The following is a 24,282-nucleotide window of genomic DNA, read 5'->3' on the forward strand; positions in this document are numbered from 1 at the left end:
TCCAAGCCTACTTAAGTGCTTTCATTGCATTTACTCATTATAGAATATTTTCAAGTTGCAAATATATTTCAAGTCTACCCTCATTCATATCTTTTCCCTGCCTCTGAAGAGGGCAGGAGACGTCCTTCTCCAATATTCCCAATATTTGTACTATTTTAGAAAAGATAACCATTTGGAAATTCATCCTTGACCTTGTTCCGTGAGCTTCCGCTCACCAACGGAATCAAGTCCAGATTCCCCAGGGAAGCACCGAAGCCCTGGGGTCCTAGGGTAAGTTTGGTTGGGTCCCAAACTTGAAATTGATCTGTTCCTAGTCTTTCCCTTACATCTTCCACATCAGTCCTTTCCAGAATACATCATAAACTATCTTTGTCCCTTCTTTTCTTTCTGCTTGGAATTCTCTTCGGGCTTACTCAAATGTTACTCCCATGTGAAAGCTTCCAGAGAAGTCCTCCATCTTCATTCCCCAAACATTTCTACTCCTGCCATTGTTGATGATATATCACCCTTCGAGGTATAAACAATTATAAACGAGAGGCTCTTACAGGACAGTGAACTAAGTCAGGGAGTGACTTTTACAACTCTTGGTGTGTCCAGAGGCTGCACTCAGTGAATATTTCACAAACATTTATTAAATGAATGAAAGTATTTTTACTCCAGACCATCTTAATCTAATTAAACTCTTTCTGCTCTTTCTAGCACGTCCTAACCTACATAATCACATGATCAGGGGCATACATAGAAGAAAATCATGAGAAAAATAACCATGCTATAGATATACATGATTCTTAGAACTTAATACTTGGGGGGGAAAATTCAGTAAATCAGAACCCACTGAATGTCATGAACCTTAAAAACATCTTTGGAAATCACTCAGCCTCTCTGAAAAAATTACAGTTTGCAAAGATACCATTGAACTAAAAAGAAAAACAATACCACATATTTTTCATTGAATGCCAACCCCCCTCCAAAAAAAAACTATTAAAAAAAAACAGACTGAAGTTAGCAAGCCCTTCCAGGACAAATTGTATCCACTTGGTGGAGGAGGGAAGGAAAGAAGGGGGGACATCTTTTCAATGCGCAGAGGGGAATTTTTTTTTTTTTTTAGAAAATAAACATTTGGAAACGCCTTTATAAACACTAGTTGTGTCTGATTCTGAAAATCTTGAATTGTGCGCCTTTGAGAATGAATTTTCTAGTGCTTACATATGCCAGACTTGTATTGAGTTGGTCCTCTGAGACAGGGCTTAGCAGTGGAATTTGAAGCTGTGTCACATAGACGTAAGTCGTGCTGGTTGCAGAGAAAGTGATGTGACTGACAGAGAGGTTCTGCCTTGCATGCTTGTAGCTGAATTCATAATTCATGAACATATGTGGAGGAGAACTCTAATAGATGCAAAGTATGACTGTGTGCAAAATAAGGACATAAATACAGGTTAATTACATACTATTCACATGGGGCTGGAGCCTACTTAATATTCTTTAGTGGCATGAATTTCCCAATAGAAAAAACATGCATTTTCCTAGGAGGTACTCGAATGAAAGTGACACGTTATGGATAAAATTGATCCACGGTCTCTGTGTTTGAAGTTTGGTGTGAAATATCAATCTCGGGAGTAGTTTATCAGAAACCTAGCCCAGGTCAATAAAGCATGAATATTGCTTCCCGTGTGTATTTTCAATAAGGGGAATAAAAGGAGTTGATATGCTCCATGCAGTTTTCACAGAATAACGGAACTGAAAGGGACTTTAGAAATTGTCTCATCTAACTCTCGCCCACCACTTTATAATTGAGAAGTTTACAGCTCAGTCAAGAATCTGATCTGACCTCTCTCATCAGATCTGTCTCCTGGTAGTCTGAGCAAAATCCCAAAACTAGTCTTAACTCATTTCCATTGGTGACACAGTAAAATTGAACTCACTGCAGGGTTCAGCACAGTTGGCAGTCTGAAAGGTCAGGAAACACCCTTCTATGCGATCCCCTTAGATTAATCGAAGAGTAGGAAGACACAGTGGCAAAAGAACACGATACGGAGGCCAAGGTCATGACTCTGAGTGCCGATACTTGCTACTTAGCCCCTGTATGCACTTGGGCAAGTCTCCTACTCCTCTGAACCTCAGTGAGTTCATCCTCAAATGAGAACTATAATAACACCCACGTTGAGAGGCTAGAGAGAAGACTGGATGACTTCAGATGAGTAAATGTGCTTTCCCAGCTGCAATAGTACTTAACAGAGATTTAGTCCTTTTTGTCATGATCAAATACTATTTATTAAACCACCAAATAAGCACAGCAAGTCACTAGGCCTTAAGCGAAGCAGGAAGCAGGGAAGACAACGGGCTTTATTCACATTAGGGGTTTTATCTCCCAAAGAGTCAGTTTTTACCAGCAGGTAATCTTATTTGCAAAATCCATTAAGTCAGCCTGCTTCTGCGGTGACACAACTCACTGCCCTTCCTACGGTAACTTCTAGTAAATTCTGATTTGTGTTTTGAGCCGTTTCACTTAGGATTTCCCTCTTCATGCTTCTCCAGAACTTTACCTACAGCATTACCTAGAGCAGCTCTATCCAACAGAACTATAACGCGAGTACTTTTAATTTTCTGGTGGTCACATTTACAAAGTATAAAAAAGCAACAGGTGAAATCCATTTAAACAGTATATTTTATTGAACCCATTCTATCCAAAATGTTATCAGTTCAACACATAATCAATATGAAGACTATCAATGTGATGTTTGTCATCCATTTTTCCCCCCCAACACCAAGTCCTCAGATTCCCCGGGGAACTTAACCTTTGCAACACACATTTCAGATACTCACTAGCCACGTGCAGCTCAGGGCTACCATACTGGAAAGCCAGGCAGGTCTAGAGCCTGCCAGGTGACCACGCCTCCTGACAGTGCAGACCTAGAAAAATTAACTCAGTCACTCTCCATGGAAACCCTTAAAAACACGGACGGAAACAATCACATTCTAGCACACAGATGGGGGAAGGGGCCCTAGCAACATAAGCGAGAGCATAGCAACACCAGCTGTTGCACGAAAGGGAGATGAGAAAACTACTACTCGGAAAAGAAGCATTTCTGGGAAGGTCACCCTTTCTCTATTTTCTCTCTTTTTATTCTACAATATAGACACGGGCCTAGTCTATCCGAGGGCTGAGTGTTCTAGTTCTCACGTAGGAGGACAAATAGTAGCATAGAATCTTCCCACGATTGAGCCCACCTGGTCGGTCCTGGGGTCCCGGGGAGGGACTCAACTACACAAAGCGGGTTGTCACCAGATCTCTGTCTGTCTTATTTTTATAAAAATGCCCTGCTGACTTCTGGCCAGGGCCTCATCTCGCGGGCCTGGAGGTCTCGTTCCATTTCCTTCTATTCCTCCCTTGGTTCTCCATTCCCCTTCCAGAGGCAGAGGCTCCTTGGTCGATCATACTAAAAGCTGGGGGTCAGAGAGGCCCACAACCTGACTTCCCTCCCCACCATCTGGACAGCCAGGGAGGGGGATGTCATTTGCTCCCCCTCGGGGCTGCTGCTTTTTAAGAAACTCCTGACTGGGAAGGAATACCACTATCTGCCCAGCTCCACCTCTCTGAGCAAAAACAGCAGTCGTTACGCCTTGGCAGCAGGCACAGCCATGCTGCATCCGTCCCGTGTCTGCTTACTCCGGGCAGTGCCTTCCTTACTGTCTGCCTACTTCCCTCTCTCACCACGCTTGTCCCTTCCATCTGTCCCAAGGGCATGAGTACTTAGAACTGTGAGAGATGGGTGGCCAATGGGCTGCATTAATTTCCTGGAGATCAGTTGTGAACAACGGAACTATAACGTAACGGCTTTTTCATAAAGGTGTTATGAAGACCTTTCACTTTCTTTGTCAATGGAAGCTTTCATATCTTTGCTTATACTATTGCTTGTAAGGAGATCCCACTGTTAACCATTTCCAAGTACCAGCCCTTGCTTTCATAGTGGGTGCACGGACTTTGGTGAGAAAGCCGGTTAACACATCTGGATCAATCATATCTTCCATGAATATTCAGCTCAGAGTAATCATCCCTGAACTTTTCAGACGAAGGGATGGCTCCCCTCTCTGCTTCTCAAACTTCATTGTGCACACTAATCCCTGGGGGGGTCCTGCTTAACTATGGGTCATGATTCATAGTAGTGACTACAGTGGATGGGTCTAGGTGACCCTAAGATTCTGCATTCCTGAGACACTTCCAAGAGATGCGAATACACTGGTTACAGATCCTACCTTGTGTTGCAAGGTGAGAGCTCTGCTCTCAGCACATCACAGATATGCAGATAGATGCGGTGCCATGAACATGACTTCCCTCCTCCCCTAGACACTAAACCTTTTGGGAGCACATTCTTTTTAAAAACATGTTCCTTACAATGATTTTAAACAGACATTTGTGGAATCCACAATTGAAAGGTTATCGCTGACCACTTATTTTTTGTCACTTATTCTATTCTCAGCAACTGATTACAGAGACCGAGTCGTGATTTAGTTGGTAGACTGTTAATGAATTTGCACATATCAATAGTAGTGGAGTGAGAACCTACCTGCAGTCCCAGCTCTGTAACCTCCCCTTATTGCCATCAGACCTAGACCTCCATGGAACACCTGGGTGGCTCAGTCTGTTAAGCGTCGGACTCTGGTATCAGCTCAGGTCATGATCTCATCGGAGCCCCAGTTCTTGAAGTCAAGCCCCATGTCAGCACAGAGCCTGCTTGGGATTCTCACTCTCTTCCTTTTGTCTCTGCCCCTCCCCACCCCTCTCTCAAAATGAAAAAAATAAACATTAAAAAGAAAAAAAAGGAACTAGACTTCCAAACTGTAGCTTTACTTTCAATATCTGACTAGGCAGAAATTATATAATGAGAACACAAATGAAGCAAATTTCCCCTTTAGTTTTTTGAAGCAGTTATAGTTTGCTTTTGTGATGCCTTTGATTTCAGAGTTTCACCTACCTTTACTATTTAACAAGTTTGTTTCTGGATCTCACTTGGATTCCCAGGTTTCTATTATGTCACCACTTGTGGTGATGTGCCTTGGCCATTGACTTCTTACCTACTTCTGATTTGTGTGTTAACCCAGGACTCTTGGGGTCAAACACCCTCAGACCACAGACTCCGCTGGTGCCCTCAATATCAAGTGAACCCAAACCTGACTATTTTCACCACTGGAGTTGTGCCCCTTTGTTCTTAGAACAAACTCACCTAATGGCTCTGGCTTGGTCTGGCTAGCAAAGCCCTGCTTTAAGCTTTGCTGTGATGAGTTTTAAAATGGTTGCCACAGTATCATTTTCCCACTCACACTCCCAAGGACTGAAATTTCAGCCTCTGATTTTGGAACAAAATTCTCCATTTCTGCTCATTTCTCTCATGGCCTAATTTCTCTCAAGGCTCATAAATGCATGCCTTAGCTACAATATTCTCACCTCCTAGGAGCGGATCAGAGAATGGATCTCAATGATAGTTTCCAGGGTATTTGGTCATGCTTCCTTGACAGAAACTTCAGGTTTCCTCCATCTTAATCATTTCATTCCAACCCTATTTTAAAGTAGGTAGAGGGGCACCTGGGTGGCTCAGTCAAGTGTCCAAATCGTGATTTTTGGCTCAAGTCATGATCTTGCAGTTCATGGGATTGAGCCTCACATCAGTCTCTGGGTCTCTGCCCTGACAGCATAGAGCCTGCCTGGGATTCTCTCTCTCTCTCTCTCTCTCTCTTTCTCTCTGCCTTTCTCCCACTCTCTCTCTCAAAATAAATAAATAAACATTAAAAAAATAAAATAGGTAGATATTATGCCCTTAAGTAACTAATAACTATTGACTACTTTTTAGAAGTATGAACACAGATAACATTTATGCTTTCATTAGAATAGTGTTAAACTACCCACTCCTATATAGAACTCGATTTTTCTAACCCAGCCATCACCAAGTCAAGAAAAATCCCATAGAATATATCTGTGACTACTACTCTTAATAACTGGTCGTCCCCTGGAAATATAAAACCCTATGGGACATACTTACTAATTTATAGTAGGATAACAGATCCAGGTGCCGTAAATCTCTTCGGAAAACTTCTGGCGCTGACCCACATTTACAAAAATAATCATTATTAATTTTACTTTTGTAAAGCAGGAAATTAATTAATGAGCTGAAAATATACCAAAATAAAGAAACCTTTACAAATCCTTTCCCCTGCTTTGCTGAAGGACCATTTCTTTCTTCAGGGTTACCATTACATCGATCCAGTGACTGGGCCATAAACCAACGGTAGAAATAACGGAGGATCACTTTGTTACTGTTATGGCTACAAGAGCTACCTTTGTTTTGATTATTGATTCTCTGCTCCTGAAAAAAGACCTGAACTGTAAAGAATCCCCATATCTTTATTCACGACTATTATCTGAGCCGCAGAAAGAAGTTCTGTTATTTATACAGATGAAATCTCTCAGACTGGTGGTTCAGAAAGGTGACATTGTCCAAGTGTACTTGATAGGAAGCCAAATCAAAGCCATCCCAAGTCTCTTTAGACCCATATGCACTGTAGATCCTACTTTTTCCATATATGCATGATTTTGTTTGACTAATCCTCACCCGCCCCACACACTGCCCACTGCTCTGTTTATATAAAAGTATTCCCCTGGCAAGAAAACAGGGCATGTGCATAAATTAAACAAAAGAAGTAGAACTGATTCAAGCAGCCTACTTATGAATCATGAAGAGGAAAAAATAGTTTGACATACTTCAGATCATTTTAAAATAGATGCTTAATTTTTTTTTTTAAAATGAAATATTTGAAACGTCGTCATGGGGTTGAAAACTATTCAGCTTCCTGACACACAGCTAACATCCTAGAGATCAAAGGCAATTCCTGTCCAAGAAAGGTTAATGCATTGCTTTCACGAGTAACATACTCCCCTATTCTTTAACGAGGACAGGCCTGGATATAGTGTCTTTGTACAGAGTTTGAATTCATTTTCTAGCATATTACATCAGTGACAGTGCAACCCAGGACAGGCTTTGAAATTGAAAGCCCACCTAGCTCTGACAACAGCTTTCTCACTGACGTAAAGGAGAGTTCTTTTTAAGTGGGTGAAGCATTGTTATTTGCTCATCATAGCACCCCAGCTGTGCCTACCTCACTACAGGAAATGGGACGGGTGATTTTGGCTTCCCAGGTCTGCATGATAGATACCTTAGGATTAGTGATATGGGGAACCCTTTCCACATCAGCGTCAAAATGCTTAGATACGGGTTTTTGTGAACATGGTGTTCTTTGATTATAACTAAAATGCAGAAATGACACACAATAAGTTACATTACACAGAAAGGCCTAAGGTTCTGTCTTCATGTGTGAATCACACCAGTTGGTAGACGTTAGACGCTAACAGTATCAACTCTGGAAAGTCCCTTGCACATACCCACAGAAACGCTGCAAGGATCTTCTAAGGATGTCCTTAGAAGAACAGGTAGAAACTGTGTAGGGCTGATACTCTGGGGACTGGGCAAACAGGAAAAATTTATAATAAAAGCAAGACCAGAGTTTTGGACCTGGAAAGAATCTTGAATCTTAGTTTTTGACCAATCATATCATACAGATAGAAAATTAAGGCTCGGAAGGAGGAAACCAAATGAAAATTTAAACTCTGTGGGGACCCAAGAGCTGTGCTCGGTCACATGGAGCCCAGAGCACTGAGGTGACCTGTCTCACCAGTTCATCTCTTCCGTCTCCTCACATAGTCCACTTCCCCAAAGGACAGTTGCCTCTGGAACGAAGACCCATCACCGATATTCTAACCATGACCGTCATCTTAGGGTGTGAAAGGATGTAATGCTGGCCATCAGATCATTGTCTCTAGAAAATTTCCAGACTGATTTATTTCCATTTTAACCCTCCTTTAGTTCCTTTTGCAATCAGTAATCTGTATTAGTTCTGTGGATATACCAGACGTGAAATTACTGGATTATAGGGACAGGAAATACGGCAATTGATGGGAATGTAGCAGAAGCTACAAACCTTCTTTGCATAGACAAATAGAAGCACCAGAAATACCAAAATTAGTCAATACATAAATCTATTCTCAAGCAGTTAAGTGTAGGTAAGCATAAAGTGAAAAGAGTTTTATCCCAAAGTCTTCCTAGTCTGACTTTTCCATCAGCAAGCTCAGGGATGCCAAACTGGGCTTCTGGATGCATCTTTCTCTGAGCAGAACTAGTACTTTATGAAATTTAGCCCCACTTCCTCTAATTCTAGCGATTGGAAAAAAAAAGTGCTGGGACAATGGGTGATATTGTTTCTAGATAACAACACCCTTTCTGAGTCACTGCACCCTTAGAAATTCAAGAAGCATACAGCCCCCTTCTCATAGAGAAGAATGAATATTGCCTGGGCTTCATTCCCAGGTCAGTAAATGTTCACTGAGCATGTATTCCTACTCATGTAACCTCCATAGCCATGGGAATAACTTCCCTAGGACTGGCCCGTGGTCTTCCTTCCTGACTGGCCATGCCGTCAGTTACTGATGACATCAGCATACAACCAGAAGGAAATCACTTGGTGGTGGTCAGAACTGTGCAATGCCATTGAAGAGACTTTGGTTTTCCCTGACATCCATCAACATATTACAACTATTTTATAAGATTACACCTGACAAGCACTTTTTCATGACTAGCTGCCCCTTATATCTGGTAATGCATAAGACTAAAAATTCCAGGGGCGCCTGGGTGGCTCAGTCAGTTGAGCATCCAACTTCAGCTCGGGTCATGATCTCATGGTTCGTGGGTTCGAGTCCCGCGTCAGGCTCTGTGCTGACAGCTAGCTCAGAGCGTGGAATCTGCTTCAGATTCTGTGTCTCCCTTTCTCTCTCTCTGACCCTCCCCTGCTCATGCTCTCTCTCTCTCTTTCTCAGAAATAAATAAAAAATATTAAAAAATAAAATTAAATAAAAATAAAAGACTAAAAATTCCAGTTCTAACTTCTGATCTTGCTTCCATGAGCCTAGTTATGGCGTCCTTCAAATTCTAAAGCAAGTCAAGCAATGTGCTAATTGGATTAGCCCATGAGTTCATACAAAGGGAAATCATTCTTTATCTGTTACCCAGTGACTGGTGTCATTTAGTATCACAGGTAAACGATTTTGCTCAAACTGTAAAATATAGAACATATTTCATAGCAAGATGTGTACTTGGATACTCAAACATTTAAAGAATTTTTTTTGTAAGTGACTGAGCAAAGACCTTCAAGGCTACCGAGCCAAGGATTTGTGGATACTGTTCAAAACTGATAGCATCCATTTGTATAGATACTACTTTTAACTACTCTGTGCAGGAAGCCTGTAATTCCATCAGAATGTAATCACCATAAAATGTTTTTTCATCCTTGTGAGGTAAACAGTATATGGTTCAAGTGGGGGGGGGGGAACACAACTTTTGCACTAGTTATTGCAAAGATATTAAAATAAGTATATCTACCGCCTAGATTTATGCATAGATTATTCCAACACATAGAGAAACCACAGTCAATGCACAGAGGACTGTCTGGTTGTGTGTGGATTTATATCTGGTAGGTAACTCGGAGATTTAAATAGCAAGCCCAGCACTCAGGGATGTTACAGAGATTTGTGGTGCTCCCGGGAAGATACCAGGTCCATAAACCAATGAATAGATTTCAAAGTAACATAAATGCAGTGTTTCAAGCAAACTTCTACTTCCTCCATCCACGAAAAAGCAAAGGTTTGTCCACTACGTTTGGAGCAGCATTTAATGATGAAAACTGTCATGAAATCTCAGGGCTGGAAGGTGAGCTTTTAGTTCAACCCTCTGCATGATACTTAGAGATTCTGTCTGCTACAACTCTGCATCCAGTTTTCTAAACCATGCCTAGACACTCCGATGGTGGGGAACTCACTGCTGATAAGGAACCGTAGTTGATCTCTGGATGCCTTCGAGTAGTTAAAGAAAATGCTTCCTTACATTGATTCAAAATCTCCCTGGTAGGTTCCCCCCGTGCCATCTTGTCCCAGAGGACCCACACCCAAGTCCAGTGCCTCACCCTCATTTCAACCCTTCAGCACTTGCCAGGGGCATTTACCTTCTCAGCCTCCTCTTCTACCTAATCACCTCCAATCTCATTAACCATTTCGCATGTTGCCTTCTTTCCCTCCCTTTTTTCAATACTGAATTCTAGCCTAGAATCAGTGCAGAACTATATGACCTGGAGAGAAAAAAACACTTAACATTCTGTCTCAATTTCCACATTTGCAAAATGAAAGGGCTACCTCAGAGAATACTCTGAGGATCAAATAGGAAAGACATGCAAACCCTCCGAAAATTGAAAAAGTGTTACAAAAACAGAAAGAACAAGTTTCTAAGTTCAAGGAAACCTAAATTTGAATAACATGAAGACCACCGTATCCGAAGGAAAATCTCTTCCAAAGGTAGCCAGCAATAAACTTTTGCCAAGAGTTTACTTTAGCATAAATCCATGAATAATTTCAACCCATCTGTTTTTCTGAAAAAAGCACTCCCCAATCTTGTTGAGCCTATTTAGGCACTCTGATTACAGCCAAACTTGATCCCTTTAAAATCAACGAATTTTAATAAATGAAAAAGACATGACTGAATCCGAGAAGAATTGAGGATATATCCTCTGAAACTGAACTCTGTGTCATTCCTTTGAATAAAACAATGTTTCAACACTTTTGTTAACAACCCTTCCCCTCCCAGGCTCTTAGAATGCTTTCAGAATAAAATCTAAATCCACTTCATTGTCTATGCAAGGAATTCTCTTTCCTCATGTCTAGCTATATCTCTCATTCACTCTCTATTCAAAGGACACACTTAACCTGCCTTGTTCTTTCTTCCTGACCCCACCCCCACCCCATGCCTTCACAGAAAGTCATAGCCAAGGCTCTGCCGCCATTGCCCCACTTTATTCAGACAGCAGATTTTCTCCTCGTTCGAACTTTTGCTCAAACATCCCCTACTCCAGAGTCTCACGTGAATCCCCAAGATGGTTTGAGTCTCCTGTTTCTGTCATAGTTCTTATTTCCTTGTATTGAAATTGTTCATTTTTCTGAGTTCCTCACCAGACAATGGAATCCTTAAAAGGTGATGTTTTTTATAAAGATGTGTTTTATTCATTTTGGGGTAATTAGTAGCTAGAACAGTGCTTTGCACAGAGTAGATGCTCACTATATGCGGAATGAATAAATTCATTAATACGCAGTGGAGGGAAACACAAATATACAGAAAAAGTAACCATTCAGTGAACTCGGGAAAGGGCATCAATTTTGCCTGACCTTTATCAGAATTCAGAACTAACTCCAAATCGATGAAGTACTTTTTCAGGTGTCGCAGGCATAACCTATACGCTCTTTCCCTACCCATCCTTGACCGTTAGAACCCCTTTTATCATTTGCAAGGCACTTTCCATGTATTCACCTGCATGAGCCATTTCATCATTGATGTCACTGCAAGGCCCTGTTACCCAACTGGGATTTAATCCGACAAGTTCGACATGACCAAATGGTGGAGAAGAGGAGCACTGGGCTTGGAGTCCAACATGCTGAGCCCCAGGCCCTATGCTGGTCGACTATTGGTGTGTTGTTATTGGACGGATCTCTTAACCTGTCTAAACTGCAGATCCCACTTCCACTTTGCCATCCTTAGTGAAGTTCAAGTGTCATTTTTATACAATGTTGTCATTATCATCCAAGCTGGCATTTGGAGATAGTGAACTGATCCAGAAAGAGCACAGACTTAGGGTATGGTGGGCCTGGTTTTGACTCCCAGTTATAGCACATAATAGTTGGGTAATTCTCTGAGCCACTTTTCTCATATATAAGGATAGTAATGATTTTTCTCTTAGGTTATTGTAAAGCATAGTTGAGATAAAGAATATAAAAATATTTGTAAATTTTTCAAGTGCTATATAAAAGTATTATTCTTCATGCTGGGCTAGATTTAAGAACGACTTAGAGCAGCATTTCTCAGAGTTCCCTGTGTGCCACAAGACTGTTTAATACCTATACTTTTAAAGTTATTGATCACTGAACATTAGCTGATTTTATTTTTTTGCACATCAGCTCATTAAAGGCTCTGAGAAGTCCTGCTGTAGAGAGATTTGTTTAATTCCATTGAATCTGCCCTTTCCCCATTTATTTGAATATGGAACATCTGTTATACTTTGTGGAATATCAAGCATGAGACTAGAAATGTTCTTTCACCAGGTCTTCACCACATGACTCTCACAATAGATATTCAGAAAAAAAAACCCAAAATAGTCAAAGACTAAAAACACTCCCCCATTCTACCATCTAATCACTAATGTTTGCAACAGGCCTGCATGCTCGGAAAAAAACCAAAAAAGGACATACATACACATATATAGGAAAAACTGGGTTAGAATTTTGAGAGTAAGTCATAAATTCTGAAGGAAGGAGGCATCTAGATATAATTGATCATGGGAACGAAGACTAAAACCTTTCCGATCGGGCATTTGTGATTCCCACTGGCTGAACCGCACTCTTAGTAACTTCTGGAATCATATGAAATGAACATGGAAAAAAAAATACTTATTCATTTGCATGCACATTTCCTTTAAAGTCATAAGTGCTCTTTTCACAAGGTAGCAAAGGTTCACTTCATTATTTCAAATGGCTCTTTCCCAGAATCAACTCCTGTGACTTTAAAAGCTGCCATTGCTTCCCCATTGTAAACTTTAATTAAAATGAATATGTATCATTGCTTTCAGCAGCTGCATTTGTAATAAATGTAAAAATACATTCAAGTCTTGCCCAAAATGTTTCAGATAGCTTTATCTGAACGAGCAAGCACTTTGATGCTATTTCAAAGGATTGTATCTACAGAAAACTTTCAGAATCTCGCCCTTACCTAAAATAACTAAAATTTCATGGAAATACAAGGAACAGTTACCAACCTAGCTAAAATCTATTTTATTGATCTTAGAAAGTAGCGTGTTAAAACATGAACCCCTGAGCTTTGAACCATTCGGTACCTCGGTGTTTCTGCAACATTTGTGTATAATGCACTGAAAAGAAAAGCTAAAAGAGGCAGAGGGGTGCTCCTAATTTAAGGAATCCTAATGGTCTAAGATAATGGTCTCATATAATAATCTGAGCTGCATTTCCCCAGCTTATTATCAAAGATGCACCTACTGCCCAAAGTCGCATTCCAATACTCTACACTCAGAGAAGTTGGAACAATTAGAATGCATCTAAGAGTTACATTCCATGAACTTTTCTGATCCCTTTCCAATTTCCTGCATTGGGGCTAAAGTTTGTTTGTTTGTTTGGTTGTTTGTCTGTTTCAAAATACTTCATAAGGCGAAAGTGAGGATGAACCTTAGGCCATGCCTCCACCAAGTTACCCCACTATCCCCCAAATATCATAACTAGAAGCATCAAGAACAGTTAGATTAGATCATTCACACTTCCATTTTAAACATAATATTCTGAAAATGTAGACACATATCTGAAAATACTGTCAACAATACTTCCTCCCAGACAACCATGCATTAGCAGAAAAAACTTCAAAGCTTCTAAGGAAGACCCTGTAGAAATACTTAACAGAAGAGTCATGTGTATCCACGGTTTCTCTAAGAGTTGGGACCTTACCCTTCCATCCCGCCTCCTCCCAGATCAGCTTTTTGGACGGCCAGTTGACCCCGTGGCCATGCTCTCACTGAGTTGTATAAAGGCCCTCTTCTTTTCCTAATTATTTCTCACTTTCTGCATTTTATCTCCTGGGATAACTAAATGTCATTTTTCAACTGGGAAAATGTTTGGTTTTGAAGTTCTAGTAAACACATTGATAATTAAAATTATTTTTCACATCATGCAATTTGATAACATATTTTTCATAAACTATCAATCTGCAGGAAGCATGGGTAGTTCTTCAGTTAGTATGAGAAGGGTCTGCATTATTTATATAAACTTAGACATTTCAAAGGTGATTGAAAATAATTGATTTCCAAATCCTGCATAAAGTTTGCAAAAGTTAACACATGGAATGTTAAGCTTTTATTTTCCATGTTAGCAGATGAAAACTAGGAATCACAGGCACCGAATCACTAACCAATTTCAAGAATTAATGTGAACATTTGAGTTCTTCACCAAATTTGAATACGGGAATCAAACCATAAGACTTCATAATAGCCATTCATGCAACATACACCTATCACATTTAACTGACATTCAGTCTTTTGAATCCAGAATATGGAGGTTTCCAACATCAATGTGTCTGATTGCCTCTCATACACCACTTTTCCAGAAAGTATGTCTGAAAAAGAAAAGTTTCACAATTGTGAAGTTTGTCGTCTATGGCAATGCTTTACCCTGCTTTACAAAGCAACCAACAGTCCCAAGAAAGGCTGTAAAATAACCACACTTGCTCTTCTCAATGAAAACACTACTGTTCGCCACAAATAAAAGAAGTTTTTAGTCCCACTCCACAAATTCTAAGTTGTTTCCACATGGGATACCACAGCATAGTTAATGATTTATAATGTCTTTATCACAAAGATAACTACAAATGAAATTGAAAAAAAAAACACGGGCACCCCGCGCAGCCCCACATGGGTGCATTTACTAGGATGTTTCCTCATTTTACTTACACTGCCTATTTATTCACTCCTTGTAAACCAAAAAAAAATAGCTCTGGAATGTTAGCATCTAAGTGCTTCAATACAAAGAATTTTTGTAGATGTTAAATGTCGCTTCAAAAAGCTATTAAAAACACATATAAGTTGAAGGAACATATTTCTGAGCGCTCTGTTTCATTATATTCCTCAATCGAGGCAGTGACTGCTCAGAGGACAGCTCACTCTGCCCAGAGAGTTTAGCTTTGTATTCCAGGGTCTATGTGGAAGTGATATCTGTGCAAAACGACTTGGTAGATCGGATGACAAGTAGCAGGCAGCCAAGATGCCAAGTCTGATTAAAGTTTACAAGACACGCCGCCCCTTTTCTAAGGTTTCTTAGTTATGTGAGAAATCAGAACGTGGGGGGATTGCATGATAACCAGAAAAGACATCACAAAAGTGTACCAACTCATCTTTGGAGATAGGTATAGACACAGGTTATAGATTACAGATTATAGCTGTCTCCCCACTGAGCTTTTCACTTGGAGCACAGTACTTCTCTAACAGTGAGAATTCAAATGTGGATACTTCCGAGCAGTAAGAATTCCCATGTAACTAGAATTACGAACAGGGAACAAAAGAAGCCATCCAAATTACAAGATACACCACAAATTCAACATAATAAAAAAGGACTTTTAGAAGATGTGACAGAGTCCTCTCCTATCCACTGAAACAGCATCACTAAATATGGGGAGGGGGCAGCATATAAACACAGAGAAGCTAGTGAAACAGAGTGGGAACACAGAGGGGATGGGTTGATCAAAACCACTTTGCTGCCTGTCCCTTGTTTCTTCACGTCCCTCCCACCTTCGGCTGTGGTCACAAATCTTACAAATGCAAAACCCAGTTTAAGAAAAGAAAAAAAAAAACGGAAAGAGTGTGACTAGGTTTACTACCACAGCAGCCCTAAAGAATTTTCGTGCGAAAGCAAAGCAGTGGGGATGTAGTAGCAGTAGCAAACCTCCCGCTTCCCCACCCCTGATACGGTACCTCCAGATTTGCCCGAGCTGCAAGATGTGGATGAGTGACTGCAGGAGCCAGATGCAGAAGGAGCAGGACGCAGACCTGTGCTTGCCGCTGGCCCGGGTGGCCCCGCTGCTGATGCTGCCGCTGTTGGTGGCGGCGATGTTGCTCTTGCTGGCGTTGGAGGCTTGCCTTTGCGGCGTGGAGGGGCGAGCCTCGCCTTCCGCGGCTGCAGACCCGCCGCTGGCCACCGTCTTGCAATCGGCTCCAGGCTGCGGGCAGCTGGCCGCGGCCGCGGTCGTGGCGCTGTCCTCGGTGCTGAAATCGTGCGCAAACCAGCGGAAGCTGAACACCTGCACCGAGAGCGAGCCGAGCACCACGAAGAAGAGCGTGAGCCCGAACCACCAGCGCTGGCCGCGCAAGTAGTAGTCCACGGCGAGCCAGATGTCCGTGCCCACGTCCGCGAAGTACACGGCCACGGCGGCCAGGATCCAGAGGCAGTCCCACAGCGAGTAGCGCCGCTGCTCCCTGCCCAGGCGCAGGCACAGCGCCGCCGAGCCCGCGCCGCCGCCGCCGCCCGGGCCGCCCGAGCCCCCGGAGCCGCCGCCCGAGCCGCCGCTCCCGGCGCAGCAGCAGCAGCAGCAGCGCGAGCAGCCGCCGCCGTCCGGGCAGCAGCCGCCCCCGGCCGCCTCCTCGTCCTCGGCTCCCGACCCCGACGGCAAGCCCGGGGCCAATCCCTGCACCGAGCCCGAGTGGTCCGAGTTCTGCAGCGGGGTGAACGCCACGTCGCTGCTCTTCTTCATTTTCAGCCTCCCGTCTGACTTAGCGGCCATGATGCCTCCAAACCGGAGGAGAGCCCTCCTTTATCTGACACCTTTCCCCGCTGTCTCCTCCTCCCGCCACCTCCTCGCCTCGCCCCGGCTTCCCTCCCCGGCGGCGCGGCTCCCCCTCCTCCCGCTCCTGCGCCGGCTCGCCCGCCGCCGCCCGCCGCCCGCCGGGCTGGGCGCTGGGCCGGGCTAGCGGCGCGCCCGGGGCCGGCAGGAGCGCCGCCTGGCTGCCTGCGCGGAGCCAAGCGGCTGGCGGCGCCCCGCGCGCGCCCCTGGCAGCCGCCCGCGCCGCTCGCCGTCCCGGCCCCGCGGCTGCCGCCCGAGCCGCCGCCGCCGCCAGCAGCAGGAGCAGCAGCGGCCGCCGCGGCGCTCCTCGGACCTGCACATTCCTCTCCTCCCCTCGCGCGCGCTCCCTCCTCCCGCTTCCTCTCCTCCACCAGCTGACTCCGAGGGAGAGGATGACCTCATCCCTTCTCTTCCAGCTGCCGCCGCTCCCACCCCGGCTCGGGAGGGGCGAGGGAGGAGGAGGGCCCCGGAGGAGGGGCCGGGACCGAGACTCGCGCCTGCGGGGGGGGGGGGGGGCGGCCGGCCGGTCCCCGGGGCCGGGAGCGGCGGCGGAGAGGTCGAAGAGGGACGGTCGAGGGGCCCCAGCTCACGGGATTTCGGGGCACGCTGGGTGGATTTGAACGACACCGGGGGAGGGGCAGGAGGGCGCCGAGAGGAGGGGTCTCGGCGTCCGGCCCTCGCGGAGGTCGAAGAAGAGTGGGCACGGGCGGGTGTGGCGGCGGCGAGGCCTCGGGGGGCGCAGGCCTCTTTGTACTGCGCTCCGAGCTGCGGGTACCTGGACCAGCCCCGGGTGTGCAGCTGGGACTGGCGGCCGTTTGGGAGACGGGGTGTAACTCGGACACTGGGGCCCCGAATGCTCGCCGCGGCGGTGGGCGTGCCCGGCCTCGGGAGAGCCGAGAAGGGAGAGGGCACGCAGAGTCCGCAGAGGCTCGGAGCCCAGCGTGGAGCCGCGGCCCCGGAGCGCGGCGGCGAGGGGGCGGGTCCGCGGGGAGCCCCAGCCCGCGCCCTCGGGGGAGGGGACGCGCGCCGGGCTGTGCCCGCGCACCCCTGCCGGGAGGCGAGGAGGCGGCCCGGGCACCCTCCGCCGCCCAAGCCCACGCCGCCCGGCCGGCACGCCCCACGCGCTCCCCGCCGCCGGGCAGCAGCTGAGCGGGGGGAGTGGCGGCCTGGCGGCCGCCCTCCGCCCTATCCCCCTCGGGAGGGAAGCGCAGCACCCCAGGCGGCCGCCCTCCGCCCTCTCCCCCCTCGGGAGGGAAGCGCAGCACCCCAGGCGGCCGCCCTCCGCCCTCTCCCCCTCGGGAGGGAAGCGCAGCACCCCTGGCGGCGGCTCCCGGCGCCGCGGGGAGGCGGGGCGGGGCCGGCCACCCAGGGGAAACGGGGTACCCGCCGGCAGGTAGGGAGTGGCGGAGCCGCGAGCTGGCGCCACCTCCCCTACTCCAAGACTAGAATCCCCTTCTCTTAAAGCTGTAGGAGTTAGGGACTTGAGGTGTGGTCCCACAGCTCCAGAAATGACTCGAATAAATTCAATCTGTGATGTGACTGCTTCACCAGATGAGAAATGAAGAGCATGTAGGATAGTTGGGGGCTTGAAAAAAACCTTTAAAAACCCAACGCATGTAGGATCCTCATTTAAGAAAAAAACAAAAAAAAAAAAAAAAAAACACAAGAAAACTTAGTCTGCTTTGCCTCACTTAACTTTTGCAGTGTAAGTGACAGAGGGTGTAATTCTTTAATTACACTGTGACTCACGTGTTTTAAGACCAGAGGGAAGTGAGGCAACACGTGTTACACTGCCATTAAGACACCAGTTGTGGTCTTCTAAATCTGGAGGCAAAACATAACACCCTCCTCTCCTTCCCCGTCGTAGACAGGAGGCTCTGTTTGAACTAGCGTGTGTGTGCCATTCTTAATTAGTAGCATCATGAAGGAGAAGTGCAGGGGGAAAATTCTCGGCGGGTAGAAATAGCCACACCGGGCATCTGGTGCTGCAGCTCATCTGCTGTTGGAGCACCAAGCTGGACCACTCGCCCCGCGCCTAGAGGCAGGCGGCCTCCTATATTCTTACAGACTGGGGTCCTGGGCGCTCTCTTACTTGGCGGTTCCTAATCCAGTGGCAGGCGGGTGTTGGGCCACAGAGCCCATAAGCATTACCTGGCATGTACAAATCCGTGATGTCTAGCAAAAGTCATGGCCAAGTGGTGAACAAAGGTCAATGCAGTATCACCGAGCCAGTTAGAATGCCAAGCAAAGGGCATATTTTTAAATCTAGCTTTAAACTTGGATCCTGTTGGAGTAAGAAAATCCTTTCTAAAACAACACTCTATTGCGATTTCCCCAGGGTCCAAATCTAAGATTCCATCTCCATGGCACCAAGGTCTCACTGGGGAAGGGTGTGATCTCTTAGGTGACAGATCCTAAGGGATGGAGTGTATTCTAGGTCAAACGCACTGCCTTAAAATTGTACCAGATGTGAAAAGGACTTGCAGAGTTTCTGAGCTTCTCAAGGCCTGGAGCGACTGAAGGTTCTTTTAGAGCAGGGATCTCTCTTATTCAGTTGTATCGTACGCACCTAGCACAGCACCTGCACAGACTATTTGCTCGGTAAATTACAGTTGAATGAATGCATGCATTTATAGAAAGAACATTCCATAACAGGAAGAATGCTACATTCTGTGCTAACTATGTTCCCATGGAAACATCGGAATTATGAGACTTACCCAGTTTGGTTCTAAGAAAGAAATAACTAGTAATGGTTTCCTTAATAACACATTTACTCAAAACTGTCTAGACCCTTTTTAAAAGTTTCTGTCTGGACCATCTCTGGAAATGAGACAAGAAGTTAGTGGAAGGAGAGCAAGTAGATGAGCATTCCCATCCTGGTTCTGCTGCTTACTGGCCCCAGGATCTGGGCAAATTGCTTAATACATAGGATTCATAGGAGGATTAGATGAGATAATGCATATTACTGGGCTTTGTATACAATATTGTTCTCAAGAGTCTCTAATCCTGTAAGTCTATTATTCACAACTCAGGATCCGGATTTTAATATCACCTGCTCTATCATAATCATTGCATTTGTCAAGGCTAATGGACATAATGGTTAAGCACTCAGAGCTTAGACTCAGACAGAGGCGCCCTTGGGCATGTTATTTAACCTCCCTGGCTCTCGTGTTTATCATTAGTAAAATAGGGATGATCATAGTCTCTAATATCCAGCGTTGTTGCCGGGAATAAATTAAATGATACATGTAAACTAACACCGTGTCCAATGTCCAGCACGTTCAAGCACTAAATACACAATTCTGTTAATATTCTTCATGTTTCTTCCACCCCCTCATGGTTTTTTTTCTTGGTTTTTTTTTTTCTTTTAATGTTGACTTATTTGTGAGAGGGAGAGCGTGAGCGAGGGAGGGCAGAGAGAAAGGGAGACACAGAATCTGAAGCAGGCTTCAGGCTCTGAGCTGTCAGCACAGAGCCCGACAGGGGGCTCAGACTCACAAACCACAAGATCATGACCTGAGCAGAAGTGGACACTCAACCGACTGAGCCACCTAGACGCCCCTTCCACTCCCTCATGATTCCTGGTTTAACTCTCAAACATAATGTTCAGCTTGTCAACTCTCCCTAAAATTAGATTTCCTCAAAATACCAACCTTGGACTGACTGCATCTTGAATCAGTTGGTTTTTAATGCAGGTTCCTGGGCTCAGTGTACTATAATCTCTCCTTCAATGATCTGATCTTCCACTTTATGTCAGAAGTTCACCTCCATTGTAATCTAAACCATGCAAGCATCCCACTGTGGTTAATCCCTCCTGCATACTTAATTCACTCCCTCAGGCACCCCGGGATTCCTTTCTACTTCATTTTCATGACTTTTAACCTGATCTTGCCCGCAGTTGTACTTTCTTCCTTAAGAGCTGAACTTCATGGTCAGCCACCATCAGTCCTGCCTCAAACACATCATCTCTGTTGTCTCTCTGACTCAACCAAACACCAAGCCTGTTTAAACCCTGCTTTCCACTAACTGGGAGCCTGAGTCCCTCCAACCAGCTGTGGGCAGAGGAAAGGTGCAACCAAGCTGTCTGAGCTCCTTTTCCACCCACCACAAAAAGCCTGCAGGGGACTCTAGGCTCAGCATCACGTTGTGCCTTTACTTGTCCCTTTTCTACTCTTCGAAATCATCATTTTTTGTTCTATTTTCCCTTCTCAAAGGGAAAATGGCATCTCCTCCCATTTAGCTGAGAAAAACGAAGCCATCAGAACAGAACCCACAAAGCTCTCGGTACCTCCCTTCCCGCCTACCAGTATGTGTACCAACATACTCAGCCTCCTGCCCATACAAGGAGACCCACTTGCTCACCAGCTCCCACCCCTTCTCACTTCTCAGGAGCACAATTCAAGGCTAACTTCAATAATCGTTGATTTTCTCTCTGTTGGATCATTCCAGTTGGCATACAAACATGCTCTTATTTATCCACTAGTTTAAAAAGAAAGCAAAAACAAACACACACACACACACCCCAAAACATTTTTTAATTCCAATGCCCTTTTAGCCATCATTAAGTCTCCCTAGAAGCTTCCACACAAAGTTCTTCTAGAGTTACCTAAGCTGGCTTTCTTCAGCTCCTCCTCTCCTCCTAACCTCTTGCACACACTCAGATAAACCCAGAGCAGCCTCCAGAAAAACTGTTCTCACCCAGTGCACACCGTCTATCTCTACTTTTCCTAAATATCCCATTTCTCCTCTTAACTCAGGCCCTTCGGAGGCATTGACCTCCCTGCTCACTGAAATACATTCTTCACTTGGCTTTCACTGTACCACAGACTCTTGGTTTTTTTCCTTCTCCAAGCCTGCCTCTCTGCTAATTCTGGGTCCTTTGCTAATTCTTTCTCATTTCCTCTATCTTTAAATAGGCTCAGTCCTCAAATCTTTCTCTGTATACTCTTGCTCCCTCGATAATTTCACGAAATCTTATGTTTTAAAATACCATCTATATGGTGATGATTCCCCTATTTATTTCTCCAGGCTGGCTATGCCCTAAACCCCAGAATACATCAAACAGCTTTCTCGACGTCTGCGCTCAGATGCCTAATGGACATCTCAAATTTAAATAGTCTGAAATTGCACTTCAAGTCTTCCCACACCCCTCAAAATCTGTTCTTCCTCATTTCAGTTAATGGAAACTCTTTCCTTTTGTTTCTCAAACCAAAGAATTGTAGAGTCATTCTTGGCCACTTCTTTCTCTTGGACCCTATATCTAATCTGCCGGAAAATACTTTTGGCTCTACATTCAAAGTCTATTTTTATCTGACCACTTCTTACCATCTTCCCTGATGCCACTTTGATTTGATTCCCGATTATCTCCCCCCTGGATTCCTGCCTCCCTCCTGGTCTTCCTGTCTCCCTCCCTTGCTTCCCTACAGGCAACATGGCAGGCGGAGTGATCCTTCAGATAGCCAGGTGACGCTCGTCATGGATTCACATCAGTCTCGGCTACATAAGTTGCGGGGTCCCATACAGAATGGTAATGCAGGACCCTGGCCAGGGCAAGGAAGCCAGGCTCCTTTCCCATGAACCTCTGCCTCAACTCATAGTGGCCAAACAATCCTGAAGAGATTGCAGCCTTTGCACTGGGACACACCCAGTGCCTGGGTCCTCAGTGGACAGGGGACCCCTCCAAATGCTCCTGGAGCTGCCAGCCCGAGAAGGGGAAGACTACCACCTTGCCTCCCTCTGAAATACCATGGAGCATACACCTGACCCCAACACTCCCCACTTCTGTACCCAGGGCTCCCCGAAGATGGAGGATAACCACGGGAATGGGACAGAGGTGAGAGTGTGGAGTGGGGGGTGAGGAAAGGCTAGAGCTCCAGGAGATGGTGAGTGGGTAGCAGAGAATCCATACTAGAGAGGGAGGGAGGCCACTTGTGAGCTGAGGCTCCAAGTCTGTGGCACAGGCGTCATTATCAGATCAGAATTCACTTACAAAACACAGATTCAAAGAACAAAAGACGGCAAATGCAGTGCGTTAAGGTGCGCGGCCCTCCGAAGCATGGAGCCCTGTGTACCTGCACTGGTCACACACCCAGGAAGGCAGCCCTAACTTGTATTTGTCCAACATCTTCTCGTCTTTCACCACGTAAAAAGAAACGTTTTCACATTGGCACGCAAATCCATGCATAATCTGACTCCTGGGCCACCAGGGTCCTTCTGACCCTATTCATCCATTCCCTCCCTCCACTCAATCTACACAATTCTCTTTATGAGCCTCAAATACACCTGGAAGGCTACTGCCCAGATTCTTTGCATGTACTGTTCAGTCTTTCTGGGATCATTTTCTCCAAGTATCCGTAAGGTTTGTTTCATTTTCTTTAAATCTTCGTTCATGAGACCCTTCACCTCCAGCTTGGGCAACCTCATCTTGAATAGACCTCTCTTCACCTTACTTACACAGTTAGTCTCTCCATCTAGGCCAAGAGAAAGAGGTCTGGCTCCTTTGCCTGTCTATTTAAAGCCCTCACACAAAATTCTGATTTCTAACTCAAGGTTCTATCTTGCTCTAGGCGGCTAGCACGGGGCATAGGATGGCCTCCCCATTCTGCAAAGAGCCCACACACTTCCAGAAGATACTGAGCTTATCCTATAGATTCCAATGCAGAAGCTGTATCAGAATATACATTAATGTTAACCTTTGCCAAAGGTTCATATCAGGTGAAGGTGGAAAGCAGATTTTGTTAGGGCCTTTGTTAGTATGTTTCTATTTTTAAAAAATATTTATTTATTTATTTTGAGAGAGAGAGAATCCCAAGCGGGGTCTGCACTGTCTGCACAGAGCCTGACACAGAGCTCTGTCTCACAGATTGTGAGATCATGACCTGAGCAGAGATCCAGTCAAACATTTAACCAACTGAGCCACCCAGACACCCTTATTTCTATTTTTAATGTATAATCCAACTTTAGAGAGGGACCATATGGACTCAGAAGAGAGGTAGGTAGTAAAACAGAGTCAATATTAAATATTTTTATTCAATGTATTTGACCTTGAAAGATAGAGGTGAATTAAAGAAGACCCAGATGTCCCCTATGGTCAGCCAGGAAAATCAGTCATTTAACACTAACCAAATTGAGGATTCTACTTGGGGTGTGGACTGGACTGAATATTTGTTACCACTGGTCTGTGGTGTTTTGTTAGCGCAGCCTGAGTAAACTAAGACAGGGTGATTATCCATACTTTTACTCCCTTCTTGTATTTCTGTTGGCCAAAAAAGCTTCATTTGGAAAAAAAATAAAGTTAGCCTTGTATTCCTGAAGTAACTGAACACTGCTGAGACAGGTGTCTTGATGAATTAGCCAAAGGAATGTATTACATAGGCAAAGTGAAAGGGGAAAAACCCTTCAAACCAAGAACACTCTATCTGGCAAAATCATCATTCAACATTGAAAGAGAGATGTAGAGTTTTCCAAATAAGCAAAAGCTAAAGAAGTTCACTACCACTAAACTTTCCCTACAAGAAACGTTAAATAAAATGTTTTTAAATGTTTTTATAGTTTTTTATTTATTTTTGAGACAGAGAGAGACAGAGCATGAATGGGGGAGGAGCAGAGAGAGAGAGGGAGACACAGAATCTGAAGCAGGCTCCAGGCTCTGAGCTGTCAGCACAGAACCTGATGCAGGGCTCGAACACACGAACTGTGAAATCATGACCTGAGCCGAAGTTGGACACTTAACCAACTGAGCCACCGAGGCACC

At 44.9% G+C, this 24,282-nt stretch overlaps 1 protein-coding gene across 1 annotated transcript in view; it reads right to left on the reverse strand.

Annotated features, from left to right (window-relative positions):
• Positions 1–16,469, reverse strand: part of LOC120248302 (XK-related protein 4-like) — a 271,317-nt gene extending 254,848 nt beyond the window's left edge. The window contains exon 1 of the mRNA XM_039256604.1: positions 15,664–16,469. Coding sequence (XP_039112535.1) covers positions 15,664–16,469 — 806 coding nt within the window. The remainder of the gene's footprint in view (positions 1–15,663) is intronic.
• Between the last annotated feature and the right edge of the window lie 7,813 nt (positions 16,470–24,282).

The sequence above is a fragment of the Hyaena hyaena genome, unplaced genomic scaffold, assembly GCF_003009895.1.
Source record: "Hyaena hyaena isolate Hyena2069 unplaced genomic scaffold, ASM300989v1 scaffold_578, whole genome shotgun sequence".
Taxonomy (NCBI): Eukaryota; Metazoa; Chordata; class Mammalia; order Carnivora; family Hyaenidae; genus Hyaena; species Hyaena hyaena.